Source organism: Anabrus simplex, chromosome 7 (assembly GCF_040414725.1).
Source record: "Anabrus simplex isolate iqAnaSimp1 chromosome 7, ASM4041472v1, whole genome shotgun sequence".
In the NCBI taxonomy this organism is placed as follows: domain Eukaryota; kingdom Metazoa; phylum Arthropoda; class Insecta; order Orthoptera; family Tettigoniidae; genus Anabrus; species Anabrus simplex.
The window spans coordinates 116,569,304-116,590,940 of NC_090271.1; the positions used below are offsets into that span (position 1 = coordinate 116,569,304).

The 21,637-nt window shown below is 40.4% G+C and overlaps 1 protein-coding gene across 1 annotated transcript in view; it reads left to right on the plus strand.

Moving 5' to 3' along the window:
• The window catches only part of LOC136877327 (esterase FE4-like), a 52,024-nt gene that overhangs the window by 27,938 nt on the left and 2,449 nt on the right, over positions 1–21,637 (plus strand). Inside the window, exons 6-9 of the mRNA XM_068228726.1 lie at positions 13,752–13,926; positions 15,398–15,579; positions 19,778–19,922; positions 20,347–20,470. Coding sequence (XP_068084827.1) covers positions 13,752–13,926; positions 15,398–15,579; positions 19,778–19,922; positions 20,347–20,470 — 626 coding nt within the window. The remainder of the gene's footprint in view (positions 1–13,751; positions 13,927–15,397; positions 15,580–19,777; positions 19,923–20,346; positions 20,471–21,637) is intronic.

The following is a 21,637-nucleotide window of genomic DNA, read 5'->3' on the forward strand; positions in this document are numbered from 1 at the left end:
TGGAAGCTCAAAAGTTGCAAAGCTAGGGACTTGTAGCCAAAGTGCGTTAAAAGTTGAAATCTTGGATTTTTCTAATTTTTTTTTTTATATACGCTATACCATTGTTATCTCAACTAGTTAAAAGTTGTTAAGTTTTGTGATTATTGATTGTTTAAAATTCAAAATATATCCTTTGTAGAAGTTTTAAATTAACTTTCATTCGGTAGTTAGACCCATTCACCCCGGAACTTTCTTTCACCTCTGCTAATCCACCAAACCACGGTAACAAATATTATTATTATTATTATTATTATTATTATTATTATTATTATTATTATTATTATTATTATTATTATTATTATTATTATTATTATTATTTGTCTTTATTTAACCTTGTATGTCCAACCCCTTGGTCAACTCTTGCTCTCTTCCGATAACGATGGTATCAGATTTGCACGGCCTAGGGAGGCTTTTGTTTTTTTCATGAACTTCGAGGTGTTTCCTTCTCTATTGCCGATATCTTCATTTTCGAAGAGTCAGACCTCTTCCACTCTCATTTCTGCGTGTAGTGTTAAGTGGTTGCCCAATGAAACATCTTCCTAATTTTATTTTACAACTGGCTTTACGTCGCATCGACACAGAAATGTCTGATGGCAACGATGGGATAGGAAAGGAAAACCACGGAAAACCATCTTCAGGGCAGCTCTGAAAATGGTTAGAACCCACTGTTGGCAGCCCTGAACATGGTTTTCCCTGGTTTATCATTTTCATACCATGCAAATGCTGGGGCTACACTTTAATTAAGGTCACGATCGCTTCCTCCCCACTCCTAGCCATTTTCTACCCCATCGTCGCCATAAGACCTACATGTGTCGGTGCAATGTAAAGCAAATTGAAAAACTTCTAAAGAAAAGAGACCACTGCCAGACTTTCAAAGACGTATCGTATTACCTGCTAAGAACTACCTACGTAAAGGTGTTGGTGTGACACCCTGAAAGATGATCTTGATGATGATGATGATGATGATGATGATGATGCTTGTTGTTTAAAGGGGCCTAACATCGAGGTCATCGGCCCCTAATGGTACGAAATGAAATAACGAAAAGTACAAATTCATCCACTGACCAAAATAAGATGTCATCAAGAATGAATGGATGGACATTAATCCAACAAAAATCCAAAAACAAACAAACAAACAAACAAACAAACAAACAAACAAAAACAGTGGATCAGACTCAAAAAAGATCTTAAATAGTAGTATTACTGACCAAGGGACCACGTATAAAGCACAATGATGCTTGAAGTCTAATGGGGTGCAAAATCTATGTCTAATGCCCCGCAGAATGGTACATGTCGCGAGTAAAGTAGAACCATGGTATTTGTCATGTTGGGGTACTAATCAAAAGTAGCGAAGACTCACGGTGTTCCACACAAGATGGTACTACTCAGAAGTATTGTACTTCGTACAGGGAATGCAGACCTATGGTGTTTCTCACACAATGGCGCCACTTACAGCCAACGCAAACCGATGAGGCTCCTCACCTAGGTGTACTAATCACGGGCGCCGGTATTCCTGTGGTGTTCCTCACATAGTGGGCACCAATCACAGGCAACGCACACCGACAGTATCGCTCATATAGTGGTACAACTCACAGGCTAGGCCCAGACCCGCGGTGTTGCTCACAAGGGTACGACGCACGGGTACTGGAAACCCCCAGGCCAGCCTCTTTACTGCTACGAATCACAAACCTATTTCGTACCTAATTTAATGGTACTACTCGCAAGTACAGGCAACCCATGGTGTTCCCCGCATGATGGTACGAATCAAAAGTAGTTTCATGGTTCTAATTCAATCATCCCTCGGTCGCCCCTTTTAGTCGCCTCTTACGACAGACAGGGGATACCGCGGGTGTGTTCTACATAGGCGTCCCCCACCCGCAGGGGGTAGTGCGTTTGGTCCGCGAGAGGTATTTTATTTCCCTCAAGTCCGCCGGCAAACCGGTTAGGACCCCCATATCCGCCACCTGGGACGCGCCACGTGGGAGTATCACCTCTCCCCCTTGCTATGCCAGCGTAGTAGGTTCGTGGAAAGATGATCTTAATACTACAGGCATGCACTTTGAAAAGCCACATGATCGTGCCCAGTGACCATAGGAACCCAAAACAGCGGACACTGTCTTCATGTTGGACAAATGCAAGAAGTAGAAGATTAAGAAGAAGAACAACAACAACTAGTACAGCCTGTAGCGTTGTACTGCTCGTTTTCTTATGTTGTAAAATACGTTCAACTCATTCTTTAAACCCTGGATGAGTAAGGTGGGATGCAGCCACACCCCAGAGCATTTTTATTCTGGGGTGGCTTGAAATTGGTAGCGTTGAATTATTTCATCTTTCCTGTCTTTGTTTGTTTCGCTAGCAGGTAGTCAGTGCCACTGTGATCTTCGGTCTGTGTGTTTATCAGTTGTCTGAACACTGACCTTGGGGCAACTTCTCACTCCACCTTACTGAAAGTGAAACATTTTTCTTGTGCAAATCCACTGAAGAGTTTATTATCATTTCCACACTAACCATTCCAGATGTAATAATGTACATGTTGTACATGTTGTATTGTACATGTTTTCGTGGTATAATTTTGTAATACAAGACAGTGGTGACAAACATTTGTCAAAAGAAGCTCTCTGCCAGTAAGATAAACGAATTATTGACGGAAGAATTTGAAGACGATATTATGAGAGCAGTTGATGGTTCCATGGATGGAGAAATGACTTCTGTTGGAAACTATCCCTGTATCTACCAAGACAGCACTTGTAGAGCAGCTAGGTAAGAAAGTTCCAGTCAGAGATCTAACTCAGAGGCCTTCTGGTGCTGAAGGAAGATGCTATGCCGGTCCGAGGAGTAAAAACCGCAAAAGCAAAGTTTTCTGTGGTGTTTGTAACAGGCCGGTATGTCAGGAACACAAAGTGAACACCTGCAATAGCTGTATTGGCTGAAATGTGTGAAAAAAATCGTCATTTCTGAAAAGTGCACTTTAGAACCTTCTTTTGTGACCATTTTTGTGTATTTTATGTACTGGCTATAAATTTGTAAATACATAATATTCTTTGCATTAAATTGATAATATAATGTTAGGTTAGTAACTTCAGTTTATTAAAGGAAAGTTCAAAATGTTTCAGCTCATTATTTTTTAACTTTAATGTGTGGGGTGCTCATACTCATACCTTACTCATCCAGGGTTAAATTAAACTGAATTAATTTAATTTTGATAGTAATTATTTTAATGGCCTAATGGTTCCGGACCACTTCATTTAGCACTTTGAAAATGGATCTCAAACCAAATCCAATGGCATAACATCCCCGAAGAACCATGGCCTGCCAGGCGACTATTGCTCGGCCCGAAGGCCTGCAGATTGCGAGGTGTCGTGTGGTCAGCAGGACGAAATCTTCTCGGTCGAAAATGGACCTTAATAACATGTAATTGCTGAACCCTCATCCAGAAGGCAGTACGGATGCATTTAACTCTCCCGAGAGCACCATAGACAAGAACGTTAGAAAAACAGAGCACAGACAGTTTTATTCAGAAAAACGTGGACCTAGACTTAATGTCCAGACGTGTCATATCAACTCTGTAACTGGACAGGGAACAAGTTCGTTATTACGTTCTTACGGATATTTAAAATGTGATTGCCAGGCTCGTTTAATACTAGACAAAGAAAGGTGAGGATATGCTCTGGCAACTACAAGAATGAGGGTATCTGACAAGAAAAGGAAGGACCATGAATTATTGGAAAATGAAAAGCTCTCTAGGTGTCGGAATTCCCGTACCGCTAGAAGAAGAAATTAACAGTTGACCAATGCTGGGTTTGAATCCGACCATCGGCAGCCCTGAGGATGGTTTGAGATGGTTTTCCATTTTCACACCAGGCAAATGCTGGACTTACTTGTCTTAATTCCTCTCATTCCCACTGGAACATGGGGCGTCCGTGAAACGTCTCCATTGTGGTCGTCGACGTGCCAGTGCTTTAACTTCCTTCCAAGTCTTCCCTACTTCAGAGGCCTCCTCTACGGTCCTCTTCCGGGTCTTTCTAGGACGACCTCTCCTCCGTCCAACTTGCGGATTCCATTCCAGTGCTGTGCGTTCTATAGATCTCGCTGGCTTTCTCAAAGTATGACCTACCAACTCCCATTTCCTCCTCTTGATATCCACTGCGACTGAAACTTGGTTTCTTGTTCTCTGTAGCTCGTCATTGGATATAATTTCAGGCCATCTGATGTTTATGACGCGTCGTAAGCAACGGTTTATAATTGTCTGCAAGATATTAGTGATAGTTCTTGTAACCCTCCGAGTGTTGCAAGCATATAGAAGGACTGATTTGTCATTTGTATTGACAATTTTTATTTGTTGAAATGTTCTTACTCTTCCACATTGCATACAGCTGTATAATGGCTCCATTTGCTTTCCTTATTCTAGCTCTCACATCCTTTTCCGACTCTCCTTCTCTGAACACAACACTTCCCAAGTAGGTAAATATGTTAACCTCCTGAATCTCTTCTCATGACACAAACAATCTTTCATCAGTTTCAGCATTTACTCTCATTTCCTTGACCTTAAAAAATTTACTGCATATTGAGTCCTGTAGCCTCTCCTTCTACCCGTAATCCTTCTAACTTGTGTTTCATATCACTAATTCTTGAATACAAAAGGCAAATATCATCTACAAATTCTAAAGAGATTGCTGGTGAAAGAATACATCCTGGCGAACTCCACTTGTGACATTCACATAATCTGTGAGCTTTCCCTCATGTACTATTTTGCATCAGTACCCTTCATATATTTTCTTCATGAGATTCAAGATATTATGCTGCACTCCATATTTCACCAAGGTCTTCCAAATTACAGTCCTATTTACTGAATCAATGCTCTTTCCAAGTCTATGGATATCGAGTACAATGTGGCCTGAAATTCATGACTTTGCTCTAGAATTATTCTTAGAGTATTTATTACATCAACACAGCTCCGCTGTCTACGGACATCAGCTTCTTCTTTTCGAAGACGCTTCCTATTTCAGTCCTTTAATCTGTTTAGAATTATTCTAGACAGAATTTTACTTGGTATTCTCAGTAGTGTTATTCCTCTCCAATTCTTACACACTGTGGTGTCACCTTTTTTTAAGTTTCACAATCAGGACGATCCAATCGGATGGAGTTCACTCTTCTTTCCATATTTTCCCCAATAATGGTAGGAGCAAATTAATGGTAGCCTATTCATCTACTTTTAGTATTTCTGGATCTATATTACATACACACTCGCTGCTTTAATATTCTTTAAGTGTTTCAGTGTTAATCTAACTTCATGGTTTGTTGGAGCATCTAGATTTATTCTAGAGTCTTTACTATCTAAGCCTTCATTTACTTATTCTTGAATTTCCTGCTCATTTCTATAATCTTTTTTAAAAATTATTGAAAAATACTCCTGCCATCTTCTTAGTTGTTCTTCTTGTGACAACAACATACGTCCTTGCTTGTCCATCACTGGTTTACCCTTCCTATAACCTCCTCTTGACTATTTCTTTGTGACAATATAGAGTTGTTTCATATCACCCTTCTTCTCAGCTTCCTCTTCAAGTTGTGCCTGCTGATCAATCCATTTTCTTTTAACGCTTCTCACACTCCTTTTAACCATCTTTTCAATTTCTGAATATTTACTTTGAGCTTCTGACTTCTGCTGTCTTATTCTGCTTTGATTTACTATACCCTTTGTCCCTTTATGTTTTTCAATTGTATCCCATGTTTCCTCAGCATCCCGTCTTTCTGTTTATAGCTCCTATAATCAATTACTTTTTCACACGTTTGTATATAAGTATTCCTAACATTTTCCAAAGTTCTTTCCACACTCAACCCTTCTTCTTCGAGATTTGAAAGGACTTCAAACCGATTTTTCACCTCCAAACTAAATTCTTTGCTCCTGTTTTAATTGTTTAACTTTTGTATGTTGAACCTCCTTTTTCTAGTTGCAAAACTTTATCGATGCAGCTTTTTTTTCAATTTAAATTCAGCTACTCTTCAACCATGGTAACTACCAATATCAGCTCTCTTCTCTTTCCTCGTCTGCCAGATTTGCCGTTCCAAAGGTCTCTTTCTCCGCCACATCTGCCATTGAGGACTTCACCAATGCCCCGTTAGCCATCACTTTTGAGGGTTCCTGAAGAGCCTTTACAGCTAACGAAGCGGTCCTGGGGCACACACAGTCCCTTACTTCATGCCGTTGCCCACCTGCCACGACGTGGACGAGGGGCTGGACTTATGAGAGGGTTGTATTGTCGGGTTGTATCTAAATTAAGGTCCCGGCCGCTTCCCATCCTTCCGTCGCCGAAAACCTTCGATGAAGGCGAGGTTAACCAACCAACAAGAAAGCCAACCAAACAAAAAACGGATAAACAGTCATGGGATAGCTAGTTAAAGCCGTTTCAATACTTGTGCTACAGTCGCGGTACTTGTCTTGACCACACATTCATTATCATCCACGATTTCATGTTTGCTGCAGATATGTTCCATTCCACTGGGCAGAGGATCGTATGACTTTACTTGTTGAATTATAAGTATTCTTAGTTTTCGCCACCTAGGCCAATTTGGATGTACCTTTCTTACTAACAAATCATGGCACGGTGCACTTATCGGAAAACCAAAACTCTAAGAGGGACAAGTTCGAATACCGAGAAAATTTATCTGAAGGAAGGGCACACAAGGAATTAAAGCAGCTATCGACATATTTCACCGATCCATCAGCTAAGGTATTGAAAGGCGTTTTAGAAGAGGGTTTGTTCTGCAATCTGTAGTGGAGATTTTAGTTCGATGAAAACCACTGCATTTGACTACAGAGGGGATGTCTGAGCAAGATATTCGGTGTGTTTCACGTCGTTGAAAAATGTTATGGGCTGAAACACATGGCAGGGAGCCAAAGGAAAATATTTTGATCACGCTGAGAGATTATGTAATCAAGGCTAGCTTATTCCAGGCAATTAATAGCGTATATGCTAAGAATACGTCTACAGTGAGAATTAATAATTTTATTAAACACAATGTGTACAATCAAGTTTTTCACCACACTGCCATTTCTGTGGTTAGAGATTGAGGTCTGTTTACACATTCCACTAAATGGTATTTAGGCCATGGATTATTGCATTTCTTGCAGACGCAATCCTCCTTGTGTTCATGCAATGCCTCATTCTGGCAGATCCTTCCATGAAATCCGTAGACAGCGAATCGTGTATATAGATGTCGAAGCTTGAAATTCGGTCCCTTTCAAATTTCTGACTTCATTGCATCAGTCTCCATTATTTCTTGGGCTATCTCGTTGGCTTTTTATCATCTCTCCTCGATGATAGGTAGTTTGATATGCATGCGTTTCCGGTAGACCAAAAATGTGCTTTATGTCTTCCATGAAGAAGGTTTCCTGCGCTATTTTATAGGGGTAGCTATTTCTTGAGAATTTTGATATTGAGAGGGCTCTCTTAATAAATCTCGCTTTGACGCTTTCTAGCTTCCTAAGGTTGTTCACCGACAAGTAAGGCCAAATTAATTGAATACAATATGTGGCAGTCGGCATAACTTTAATTTTGAATAGTGTGATTGCTGTTGATAGGGATAGGTTTTGGAGTTTGGGGATGTCGTATGAGACTTTCGTTGCTGCCGTAGCTCGCTCCTGTACATGTAGGGAGAAAGCAGTTCCAGTAGTTTGTAATACGACACCCAGGTATTTGAAGTTGGATACGAATTCTTCTCCGCATTTTAGTTGGTCCATATTAGATATCCTTCCTCCCCTTCTAAATTTCATAGCCTTTGGTTTGGAACTATTTATTTCCATAGAATTATCTTTCGCCCATACCCTAATGTTTTCCATGGCTGCTTGTAGGTCTTCACGGTATCTTGAAAGGATGACCATGTCATCCGCATACATAAGCAGTTTGAATGATCTTGAGTCTATAGATTGCTCAATATCTGAGGTCATCAGGTTAAAGAGAACTGGACTCATCGGATTCCCTTGTAGAACACCCTTTGTTTGAGTGATACTCCTCGATGTGGTGATACCATCATAGATTTTTACATAGTTCACTTTTAAAATCGATTTCAATGTTTCTAATTCACTATTGGAAGTGCCTAATATGTTTTCCAACTTACGGATAAGTATCCTTCTGTTAATACTGTCAAATGCCTTAGAATAGTCTATATAGATTGCATACAGCGGTCTACCAGGTTGCGCTAAGGTCGTTATTACTTCTGCTTTATGTAGCAGCTTAATCCGCCTCTGTCGCCTTTCTTGGCTAGAGAGTGAATACCATAGAAGCCATTAATGTCTATTTCTTCCATGCTGAAAGTTTCTGTGAAGAGCAGTATGTCATTCTCTAGAAGTGTGAGCCGGGGGGGGGGGGTCAAGACTAATACATTCTTCAACCCTTCTACATTCCAAGTCATTAATCTGATGCATTTAGATATATTGCTGTTGTTGAGGTTGTTGCTGTGTTATCTACGCACGGGATGACCTCTTGTAACGGTAGATATTGATGATAACCTGATTTCAGAATTAAAACCCAAAGGGGTGAAAAGTAACCCCCTTAGGCCAGAAATTTTCATTGTCAACTATTTCTTTGTCTTTCTCCACGAGTGCTATTTTGAACGCTTTGTTCCTACCTCTTGTTCGAATAGTGTAGCAAGCTTTGACGCTATTAATACCCGTTTCTGTCATATAAGAGGTGATGCCTTCTTCCGTGGACTCTTCACCTAGGTGTCCAATGTACACCCAGTATAGTCTTGATGCCGATTTGAGTTTTCCGCCATTGTTATTCCCCTTCCCTATTTTGGCTGGGGGCAGGGGGCGAAGCTCTTGATTAGCAGATCGTAACTGGTATCTGCTACTTTTGCTTAACGCGTTCATTTCTGATGTGCCTGTCAGGTTGCTGTCGGGCCTGACGACTTGTTACTGTAACATACTCCGTGTTTTCAATGTCCATTTCAAGTTTGTTTGATGAATCACTCATCAGAGGGCTGGATTCATGGTATATATTATGAAATACAAACGGTTGTTGGGTCGACTCTTTCAGTTCGTTTCTAACTATTATGTGAACATTATCCAAGATGGACTGTATCAGTTGGTTAATTTTCTCCATGATTCTAGCTTCTATGTCCGAAGTTGCCAAAGACTCTCTATGATGAATGTCAAAAGACTCAGGTCGTTCATGCGCAATTCCACCGCGTTCTCTGCGATGGCTTGCTTCATCTATGAGAACTTTGGTTGCCATTAACTAATTGTCCCTATGAGCGCTAGGTGACACTAGTAATTGGGCCATCATGTTTCCTGCTTCCTCTTTATTTTGTTTTGTCTCTCTCGACCGTTGCCTACGCTATAATACAAGGCCTTGAAATGCACTCGTGGAAACGGGTTGCTTCCTAGTTCACCATTCAGCCGCTAGGATCGCGGTCTTGCCCCCTTGTATTCGCATGGCCGTATATGTCAATAAGTAAAGTATATCCCAAATAAAAATAACTGGATGTTTTTGCGAGTATTGACAGTACTTTATTTATAGAGCGGTGCTGCATTGGCTTGGATATGTCATTGAAATTTCAAAACTTTCCTTCTGAGGGGCTTCTTATCAAGTTTCAAAACTTTCTCTCTTCTACTTGAGTGGCTCAAAACAATGTTGTCTAACAGAGGTCTCAGAAATTTTCATAGTAGAAGAAGAGGTGGTTTGTCGCCTTTACACTTTCCACACTTAATTTCACTGTTGAACATATCTTTCGAAAAAATAAACGTACACCTTCTAGTAACTCTCTTTGGGACAAGTACTGCGTAGCGGAAGTGACAAATTCCGTCGTTCACTGCAGAAATGCCACAGTGTTGAACATGTCTTTCGAAAAAATAAACGTACACCTTTTAGTAACTCTCTTCGGGACAAGTACTGCGTAGCGGAAGTGACAAATTCCGTCGTTCACTGCAGAAATGCCACAGACGATGATTTTCGGAATCTGAGGGCTCCTCGATCTTGAAAAAGAATAAGACACAATGTTGGACTTTGAGTAGCTGGAGAACAGATATGTTCTAAACAGCCTTTACAGTCTGTTCTTTTCTTTTTGTCACACGAACCATAATGTCATTGTATTCCGCTTTGCGTCTTAGATAACTGAAGAAGAGCTCGATGTCATAGCTCGTTAGGTTCCTCGTCAATGCATAATGCAAATGTATACTTATGAGGTATTTTATGCAGGCCACAGTGGACTGGGCAGTCAAGATCTATACTTGATACATTTCTCTCATGATTCTTTTTTACTTTCTCTGAATGCATTTTAAATTTCTTAATATATGACAGGAAATCATGAATTAACCAACTGAGGAGTTCATCTTCAGTACTAAAAGTTGCTTTTTTTTTTTTTGCTAGTGACTTTACATCGCAGCGACACAGATAGGTATTATGGCGGCGATGGGATAGGAAAGGCCTAGGTGTTGGAAGGAAGCGGCCGGTGCCTTAATTAAGGTACAGCCCCAGCATTTCCCTGGTGTCAAAATGGGAAACCACGGAAAACCATCTTCAGGGCTGCCGACAGTGGGATTCGAACCCACTATCTCCCGGATGCAAGCTCACAGCCGCGCGCCCCTAACCGTACGACCAACTCGCCCGGTTAAAAGATGCTCGTTTGTTCTCGTTCCTGAATATGTCCCATGTGAGATGTTGCAGACGTTATGTGCATTGAACAATTTAATAAAATGCTCCATAAAACAAATGGCTTATTTTAAACTGTATTTTATGCTCTCGGGACAAAACCACCTCCATACTTTTCAAACCAGAAATTGTTTCAGGGAAAAATACAATATTTTTAGCTCTTGCTACATTCATTTTCGTGAAATTTGTTGGGCAAATTATTTTCCTCGTTGGTTTCCTGATTTAAGATTTCTGAGTTTGAAGGTGCCTCTCAAATGATTGCCGGTCACGGTAGCATAGTTTTAAAAATGTCCAGTGACAAATTTTGGGATCGTCCGATTCGTATGACGTAACTCCGATCAAACATTAGGAACAGAGGCCTACTTCGATCAGCTTGAAGCCGTATCTCATGCGTAATACTTCCTCTGTATAATGTTTCCAACATTGAACATTCACTAGAAACTTGTGAAACGAAATTCCACTACCTTTAATTTCTCGTGAATAAACCATGACTGGAACTGCGAATGCTCAACATCAGACAAATGCATAATACACTCACCACCAACTCAGTTAATGAACACGTTTAAAGGCGCGAGCCTGGTAGACAGGGGGCAAGTAAGCGATCCTAGCGGCCCGGCATTGAACTTCAGTGCAACCACTTCCATAGCGTTTTACGGGCTCTATTTCCAGGCCTTGTATTATAACGTAGGCAACGCTCTCGACTGAGCCGCGGAGCCGGTACCATCTTTTGCAGCTCTTGGCCAACAGATGGCGCCCCCTGACCCAACCATCTACTGTCTTCCTGCAGCACGATGTCATTGTCAAGTTGCATAACCTTGCTTAAACCATCGCCCTCTACTATGACTGAGCTTTATATAAGCCATCCTTTGATTCCTTCTTGAGATATCTACCGGAATCCGGAATATTTTCAATACTTTTGAGAGCTGAATCTACACGACTTTCCAACTCAACTTACAGCTTACAGTTGTTTGACAAGGCTGTAATCTTTACCACTCGTTGTTCATAGTTCACATAAATCGTTTAGAGAAAGATTTAAAACAGCAGGGAGGAGTTCTATCTGAAAGGAAAGTAGTAAGCAATTCGACCAACCCCATTGACGTAGTCTTAACGACAGACTGTGTTGAAAACCTGAGTCTACAGTCTGGAAGCTTGAAAAGAATTTGCGATATGAAAATATTTTCACGTCAGATGGAAAGAAACCTAAAAGAACAGAAAGTTTTATTGGGAATATAAAACTGGAACAGACGGATCATTCCAAGCACTTAGGCGTGTATTTTCCCAGTACAGTATGACAGCAGAAACAGCTTCAGATTGTACATGGCTTGTATTTGCTATCAACGATATTATACAACAAGAAAGTGAGTTCTCGGAAGAAATAATATTTAGCCTACATAGCTCTGTTTGCAGACCGGCTCATTGGCTGAATGGTCAGCGTTGAGGCGTGCGTTTCAGAGGGTACCGGGTTCGGTTCACGGCCGGGCCGGGGATTTTAATTGTGTTTGATTAATTCTTCTGGCTCGGAGACTGGGTGTTTGTGTTTGTTTCAACACTTTTTTCTTCATATTCAGACAACACATTACACTACCAACCACCACAGAAACACGCAGCAGTGATTACATCTTTCCATATAAGGTTGGCGCCAGGAAGGGCATCCGGCCATAAAACAGGGCCACATCCACATGTGCGTCACACTTCGCACCTGCGATCCCACAGATGTGGGAAGAGCGGTAATAGAAGAATAAGCCGAAGAATAGAAAGAAGAAGAATCTCTATTTTACGCCAATTTTGCTGAAGGAAAGTTGAGTGACCTCAAGGTATCTTAGTAAAAACTAGATGAAACAAACCTGAAATGTATGAGAATGGTTGTTTTTTATTTTCTATCAGTTTAATTCCGCACTAACACATTGAACGTTTTCCATGACTGAAGGGTTGTAAAGGGTTAGGATTGGGAAGGTAGTGACCATGGTCCTAATAAAAACACAGCTCCAGCATTCGCCTTGAGTGAAAATGGAAAACCATGGTCAATCATCTTCAGAGCTGCTGATGAGAGAATTCGAACCCACCATCTCCCGAATGCAAGTACACAGCTGCGTGACCGCAACCGCAAAGGCAATTCGCTCGGTAGAGTGGTTGGTGGCAACAGTAACGGAAAGGCACATTATTGTTAAAAATATGAAGGCTAGGAACCAACTCGATGGGTGAAGCTGTCCGTATGAACCAACTTAAATGGAACGGTCATGTGACGAAGATTGTGTAACTAGGAGGAAGGTAGTGTAACTAGGAGGATAATGTAACTAGGAGAATAATGGAATCGGCTACGGCGGGAGGGATGTAGAATCTTGGGGGTGTATAGTTCATTCACCCACAGACTACTGCAGATTGAACGTCGAAAAAAATAACAGTCTTTAATGAAGATACACGAACGATTAATGTATCAGAGAAATTATATCATAATTCTTTTATATTCAATGATTCTGACCATGCAGTTTGCTATGATAGTTCAAGCTTGGGAAATAACTCCGATTGTAATTGTTAGCTCTATTATCTTCTATCCTCACAGAACCTGGTTCGATTCCCGGGACTATCAGAAATGTAGTATTGGTAGTCGGTCTGGAATGTGCTTAGAACGGCACATGTTCCTCACCTGATAGTGCGTCCGCGTATAAAGAGCTTCACCTCCGGAACTGTGAGCTTGCATTCAAGAGATCGCGGTTTCGAATCCTACCATCGGCAGCAATGAGGATGGTTTTAAGTTGTTTCACACAAGGTAAATGCAGGGGTTACCTTAAATAAGGCCATGAACGCTACCTTGTCATTCCTAGTCCTTTCTTATACTTGCGACGCCGGAAACCTTCGATGTGTTAGTGAGACGTGAAACCATTAAAAAAAAAAACAGAAAGAAATCTTCATCATTTCACTGAAGACAGAAGTTTACGTACTGAACTTTCAGTAAAAGTTTCACATTTGATTAACCTTCAGACAAGAGAAGTGGCACCACCATGCTATGATATTACATCATTTCACTCCTTCTTTTAGTTTGCTTGGTGTTCTTTTTGTTTACAGGACGAATTTCGCTTCTTGAAGATATACCACGAGCTACCTTGTGTCGAGCCAGTGGTAGAAGGAGAGGAAGCCTTCATTACGGAGGATCCATTGACTCTGCTGGACGAGGGGAAGTTCCAGAACGTACCCTACCTCACAGGAGTAACTTTAGCTGAAGGAGTATATTTCCTTCTAGGTATAACGAATTTGTAGTTCCAACTGATTAGAGCAATGCGTCATGCACTATTTTTCATTTCATTGTGAAGGTTAGGATACTTTTAAGGATTGATGAATAGAATGCCCTTGACCTTGAAATGTTGTAAAATATTTTAAATTGATGATATACCCGCATCCACCAATAATATCTCTTTGACTGTGTTAATCACGAGTTATTTCTTGCTAAACTAAGCCAATTGGATTCTCGCAGAGTGCTCTGTCACGCCGTGTATCAGATCAGTCGCAGCGACCACAAAAGAAAAATCATTTTTCTTGACAGGGAATATAACATACCACAAGAATCAGTCAGTGGTCTATTATGCTTCTCTATTTATATTAAGGACAAGCAGTGATTTCTCATTAGCTTCTAGACCCAACAATAGATTAATTCTAACCCCGTTGTTGGCCCATGGCAACCTAAGTGTTATATACGAATACGCATTGGGTTGGTAGTATGTAACTTAGCATGCAAATTTTGGAAATGTTGAAGACTTAGGCCAGTAGCACGATTCCATTGAGTTCGCAAATTAGTACTGCTATCTATTCGACCTGTAGGGGAATTTGGATTTGAACATGGTTACTGTACACTCAACACTTAAGTATACCGTTCACAGTATCTATGTAAGTAAAATCATAATTCTGTCCGTGTATTTCCATTTTCCCCTCGAACATTTTATTTTTTAAAAGTCGGAATAGGTTCACAAAAGTCGGAAGTAGGTTTATTTAAAATTTTGCCTGTCTCTCAGCCTGTTTCTTTATTGTTTGTCACCACACGGGAAAAGACAGAATGATTCTAAATTCTTTATTGTGGACAGCTGGGCTATGAACTAGGATATATAATATTTGACCAGCATAAAGTGGCGTAGGAAGACAGAATAACTCTAAATTCTCTATTGGACAGCTGGGATATGAACTAGGATATATAATATTTGACCAGCATAAAGGGGAAAAAATATAAAAGGTCGAATTTCTCAGTTAATATTAGCTGAAACTTGAACAATATTGGAATAAAATTTTTAGAAATTATAATTTATTTTCTGTTTACAGTAACTTTGAAAGATATACGGGATTATTACATATTTTAAAATGTTAAAATAGCATTGTAATCCCCCTTATTTATTTATTTATTTATTTATTTATTTATTTATTTATTTATTTATTTATTGATTTATTTATTTATTTATTTCGGCGTATTTAATTATTTATTTATCTCTTCTCCTTCTTTTCCTTGCAAATTGCTTTCGCTGATGGCATTATTATTGATGGAATGAAAAATGCTTTTTTACCATTAATAAAGACAAAAAAAGGGGGAAAACTATCACAACGGGTACAATACTTAGTTTTTAAATGTTATTTCCACGTTTATATTTCAGTTGGCGTCTCCGAAGACCTTAAAAAAAGTAGTTAGTGGGACGTAAAACAAATAACATTATTATTATATTATATTTCAGTTGGAGTATTTAATGGAAATAGGACATTGCAAGAGATCGATGAAGATTTCACCAAAGTTTTCAAGCCCGAACTGAGGATTTGTAGAGGAGAGCCCTGCGGAGATGCTATGATTCCCAAGATCAGGTCCTTTTACCTCGGTGACCAGCCTTTGAACAACGATACTTTACTGAACTTCATTGACGTAAGTTATTTAGGATGTGGTTATATAGATAAAAATGAATTAATTGATTAATACACTTTGTCAACTGAGAGAGAATAAGGTGAGAATAAGTTGAAATATGTAATCCTCCTCTCCATTTATTTATTTATTTATTTATTTATTTATTTATTTATTTATTTATTTACTTAGTTAGTTAGTTATTTAGTCTTGATGGATTTGAGACTCCTTCATTATAGCGCCGTAATCGGATTTCGGTTCCCTTCCCTAACTGCATAACTTTCGGTGGTGCTATTTGAGGATCCAAAATCCTTCGGGTTGGTGAGATAACAGAGGGAGGTGAGACGTTTCGAAGTCCTATAGCTCTGTGTTCTCTGTTGACTCGTTTTTACCTGTTAGTTTAAGTATTTTCTAAACAAAACTAGCATTCCATTTTGTTCTACGATTGGAGTTTTCAGAGCAAAAATATACAGCATTAATCACCTAATATATTACACCTAATCCATAGAAAATATCGATATCATGTTATAATATTCTTAAATGGCATTAAGGCCCTCGTGAAAATTTTTACTGTGATTTCGCAAATAATTATTAATAGGCCTAATGAATACAAACTTTGCTCTTTCTAATGTAATAATAGTAATTTGTGCCATTAGCGATAACGTTCAGTGTGTTACGAATTCATACGTCCGAAAAATTATATTTCAAATATCAATAATACTTCAATTTGAAATGTTAGTAGCCGAGAGCGGGGTTCGTGTTTCGCTCAGTAGCCTAATAACAATTATATCTTCCGCTTTCGCGAGTTTTGGCGTGCTGATTTAGCCGGGATGGGATTGAACGTACCCCTGACATTTGTCGTGTTATTCTTAGTCTAGAATGTAGATGAAATTTTAATGGGCCTTCTATTGGGATCCTTCGATTCCATAATTATGCCTGTTGGATTCTGTGGCTTTCATTTGCCATTCCGGGAGATTTTAGTCACATAATGGCGTAAGTCACAGTCTGCTAATGTAATAAGAAATCCGAAAAGAATTACAATCGCCAGAACAGCTACAGTGAATTATCTCGACACCCTAGACCTCACTTAGTCTCAATGTTACCACTAGTAGGCCGGCCTCGTGGTGTAGGGGTAGCGTGCCCGCCTCTTACCCAGAGGCCCCGGGTTCGATTCCCGGCCAGGTCAGGGATTCTTACATGGAGCTGAGGGCTGGTTCGAGGTCTACTCAGCCAACGTGATTAGAATTGAGGAGCTATCTGACGATGAAATAGCGGCCCAGGTCTCGAAAGCCAAGAATAACGGCTGAGAAGATTAGTTGTGCTGACCACACGACACCTCGTAATTTGCAGGCCTTCGGGCTGAGCAGCGGTCGCTTGGTAGGCAAGGCCCTTCAAGGGCTGTAGTGTCATGGGGGCGGTTAAGACTAGTAAAGGTAACATCTCTACGCCTGGCTGCACTTTGAGATAGTGAAGCACCTCATCATTCTAGACCACACTAGTCTCCGGGTGAGTTGGCCGTGCGGTTACAGTCGCGCAGCTGTGAGCTTGCATCCGGGAGATAGTGGGTTCGAATCCCACTGTCGGCTGCCCTGAAGATGGTTTTCCGTGGTTTCCCATTTTCACATCAGACAAATGCTGGGGATGTACCTTAATTAAGGCCATGGCTGCTTCCTTCCCACTTCTAGGCCTTCCCTATCCCATCGTCGCCATAAGACATATCTGTGTCAGTGCGACGTAAAACAAATAGAAAAAAAAAAGTAGCACACTAGTCTCAGTGGTGAGACTGATGGTGGTTACACTCCAGTCCACCTGTTTATAAGGCAGGATCACCTTGAGGTAGTTAAGCACCTCATCACTCTAGACCACACTCGTCTTGTATCCAGAACGCTAAAATTGAAACTAGTCAAGTCTCTCATTTGTCCAGTCGCCATATGAACTGCTGAGATATGGAAATTAAGTAAACAAGAGTGAATAATTGATTCATTTCAGATGCGATTCTAGAGAAGGATACTAGGCACTTCATGGACAGCGCATCGCACTAACAACTGTATACGGACAGAACTCTGATTTTCAACCCGAATGTCTACTGGAGTCAAGCAACAAGCACTGATATGCATCGGCCACGTGGCGAGAGCCATCTTTTTAGGAAAAAAGTTATTGTGGGCATTCTGGAAGGCTCACGCACAAGGGGTCACCCTGTGATGCAATGGATTAAGCAGTTCGTAAATCACACTGAATTAAGTTTCCAACCAACTAGAGAGTGAGACACTTGAAGCAGATTGACCCATGAATTCACCATGCCCTTTCGAAGACAAAAGGAATGATGATGAGAAGAAGGCTGTATCTTAAAGTAACATGTGTACATGGCGATGTGTTCGAAGGAACTGCAGAGCAAAGGCTTACTCAACATGAACAAGTGAAGAATTATGCAACATGGGTATGTGTCATTATTCATAATCATACAAGCAGAAGTGGTGGCAAGGAACAAACACATTTGTGGCAGATCATCTGTCACCTGATTGTGTTTCTAGAATCCGGAGTCATCTGGCTCTTGCTGAGCTCAACAACCGTTCAATTTACTCTTTTCATAGAAGTACTATAACCATTACCTTAGATCGCTCTGTGGATTAATGGTAGTGTGTTTGGTCTTCGAAATTCAAGACCACCAGTTAAACTTTGAAACGTGTAAGTCCATTTGACACTCCATACCGTACGAAGTAGATATGTAAACGATTTCTGATGATATATCTGAAATTTATCTGACAAAATTATCTGTAATTAGGTCATATGTTCCCCAATAAAGGTTCGCATTTCTGCCATCTGGTAGAGTAAAACTCTACGTCGTTATTTGCACGCAGGCGGCCTAAATACTATCAAATCAAAATGTCTACACATGTCAGTGGAGGCCAATAGATTATTACTATAATCATATTAAAATTATTATTATTATTATTGTCGATCTCCTTAGCTGAATATTCAGTGTTCAGCTGTTCTGTTCAGAGAGTTTCGGGTTCCATTCCTTGCCGGGTTACGGATTTTAATGTTGCTTGGTGAATTCCTTTGGCTCTGGGAATGGGTGTTTGTGTTTGTTCCAACGCTCTCCTCTTCAGATTCGCCTTCTGATGGGGAGGTAGAGTAATAGACACGGTATTCCCTACCTTTCGTAAGAAGTGACTAAGAGGGGCCCCAGGGGCTCCTAACTTGGGAGCGTGAGTTGGCGAACACGGGGCCCTTAGCTGAGTCCTGGGATTGCTTGTAGTTGCTTGTACCAGACTCCTCACTTTCATATATCCTTTCCGACCTCATTTGGTCAACTCTTGTTCTTTTCGAACCCCGACGTAATTAGGCGTTGAAACCTAGGGAGTTTTCCATTCACACGCCCTCCTCGACCCTTGTATTTGTTTGTTAGATACCTTCATTTGTCGAAGGGACAGACCCTTCGAAATTTTTCCTCTGATAAGTGTTAATAGAGGATGGTTGCCTAGTTGTACTTTCACTTAAAACAATAATCACCACCACTCATATTCAGACAACATACCACACTACCATAACCGCGCAATAATGAAGATATCCTTCCACTCAACTAACACAACCTCTGGACTTTTCCAGCCCATATCCTTGCATGTGCTATGAAAAGATGTCTGGTTTTACATGTAGGCTCTTTCTTTCTCTGCCTATGTGGTTTTCCTTGACCCTTAATACCACGCCTTAACACCACCTTACCAACACAAACCTTGCCTGGTAACGCGTTTAACGTGCAAACAGGCAGGTACTCCTATAGTACCTTTCCCACTCTCCCCTGCTATCATATTTCTTCTTAGAAATTAATAGCATGTCGGAGGCAATGTAGATTGTGTCGATTGCCACGCGGAGGGAGCGGGCTTCGGTCCCCCCAAAAAAGTATCCTTCCACACACAGTTGGTGTCAGGAAGGGCATCCCACCTTAAAACATGGCCAAATCCGCATGTATGACATTGTCACACCCGTGATCCCGCAGGTTTAGGGAACAGCGGTAGAAGATGAAGTAGTTTATTATTATTATTATTATTATTATTATTATTATTATTATTATTATTATTATTATTATTATTATTATTATTATTATTATTATTATTATTATTATTATTATTATTATTATTATTATTATTATTATTATTATTATTATTATTATATTAACGTTGTATTACTTATTGTGCAGTATATTAGATTCTGATACTTTCAGCTGTGTACTGATATGAGCTTCGCTGACGGAGTTCTACATGGAGTCAAGATGATGTCTACTCGTAGCTCTGCACCTGTCTACTTCTACCAATTTTCTTACGATGGCGGTTTAGTGGAAACTCTCCCCGTCTTGGCCAATTTGCCACGTACGTAACGTCACTCAAATTATGGGATCATGTCGCCATATTTGAGCTGAGAATATTAGCCTCAATTAGTACTTGCAAACGACAGTATATTTCGACGCTCATGGTGTTAAAACTGTGACTTAGCAGCCTTTATTATAAAAATGTCAATGGCTATTGCAGATAAATCTCAAAGGCGCTGTATGTTGATCTGAAGTATTAGTTTTCTCGTATGTTTGCTGCTCAGAAACCTTTATTTGAAGTAAAATCATCTCGTAAAAGAACCACAAACGGGTCTCAAATTTTCCACAAACATAACATTTGGACTATTCCTTTTCATGGAAAAAGTTACTCCGAACTAACATCAAGAAATTTCCTACTTTTTTCTTTATCATTGTATGAGTTATTGAAGCAGTTAATTATCTCTTGTTTTTCTAATTCTTCACAGGTCCTATGCATAGTGATGATCTTGGATACATCTTCGACAGGGGAATTCAAGTCTCAGATGACTCCTTGGATGCCAAAGTAAGATATAGAATGGTCACCATGTGGACAAACTTCGTTAAAACTGGGTAAGTACCGTAAGTAATTAATGAACGTAGGTTTTCGTGGCTCATTGTATTGAAATAAGACATCAATATGCGAACTGGATTAATGCAACTTATACTGTATGTATTTCTTCGACGGAACCTAGAGGTATTTCTTTTCTCACTGTTGGAAGCAAGCCTTCACATGCCCTGATGAAGGCCAATGCAATTTGGTAAAAAGCTTGGCTTTCTTCTTTCTTAATGTGCTTACCTTCCAGGGTTGGTTTTGCCGTCGGACTCAGCGAGGGATCCCACCTCCACCACCTCAAGGGCAGTGTTCTGGAGCGTGAGACATTGGGTCGGGGTATACGACTGAGGAGGATGACCAGTACCTCGCCCAGGCTGCTTCACCTGCTATGCTGAACAGGGGCCTTGTGGGGGATAGGAAGATCGGAGGGGATAGACAAGGAAGAGGGAAGGAAGCGGCCGTGGCCTTAAGTTAGGTACCATCCCGGCATTTTGTCTGGAGGAGAAGTGGGAAACTACGGAAAACCACTTCCAGGATGGCTGAGGTGGGAATCGAACCCACCTCTACTCAGTTGACCTCCCGAGGTTGAGTGGTCCCCGTTCCAGCACTCGTACCACTTTTCAAACTTCGTGGCAGAGCCGGGAATCGAACCCAGGCCTCCGTGGGTGGCAGCTAATCACACTAACCACTACACCACAGAGGCGGACAAGCTTGGCTTTGCTAAATAAAGACATATAAGGGTCTTTAACCCAGTTCACATATTTATTTCTTATTTTAAGTACCGTAAGTACTTTCTCGAGTGAAAATGCTTCATTTCCAACAGGATTTCAACTTTCAGTAGAGCAATATCTCTCCGACCGGAAATAACCAACGGCATGACAATGTAGAACAGTAGACATAAAATACCTCGGGAGAGCAATATTTTTCGGTACGTCACATAACAAGTGAGCACTGCTAAGAGATCAATTATGCACTGATTATTTGTTCAGATATTGCCATTTTAAATTAATCTAAACTATGGATCACTCCTGAGCGACTTCATGCAAAATAAGCAATCTAATAAACTTAAATACGATTGAGTACAGGAGTCTGGTTGTAGACTGAGTAGTTATCAACGCTGGGTGTTATTTCGAAATATATTAACGATTTCCCTACGTGATATCATTTATTCTATGGTTCCATCA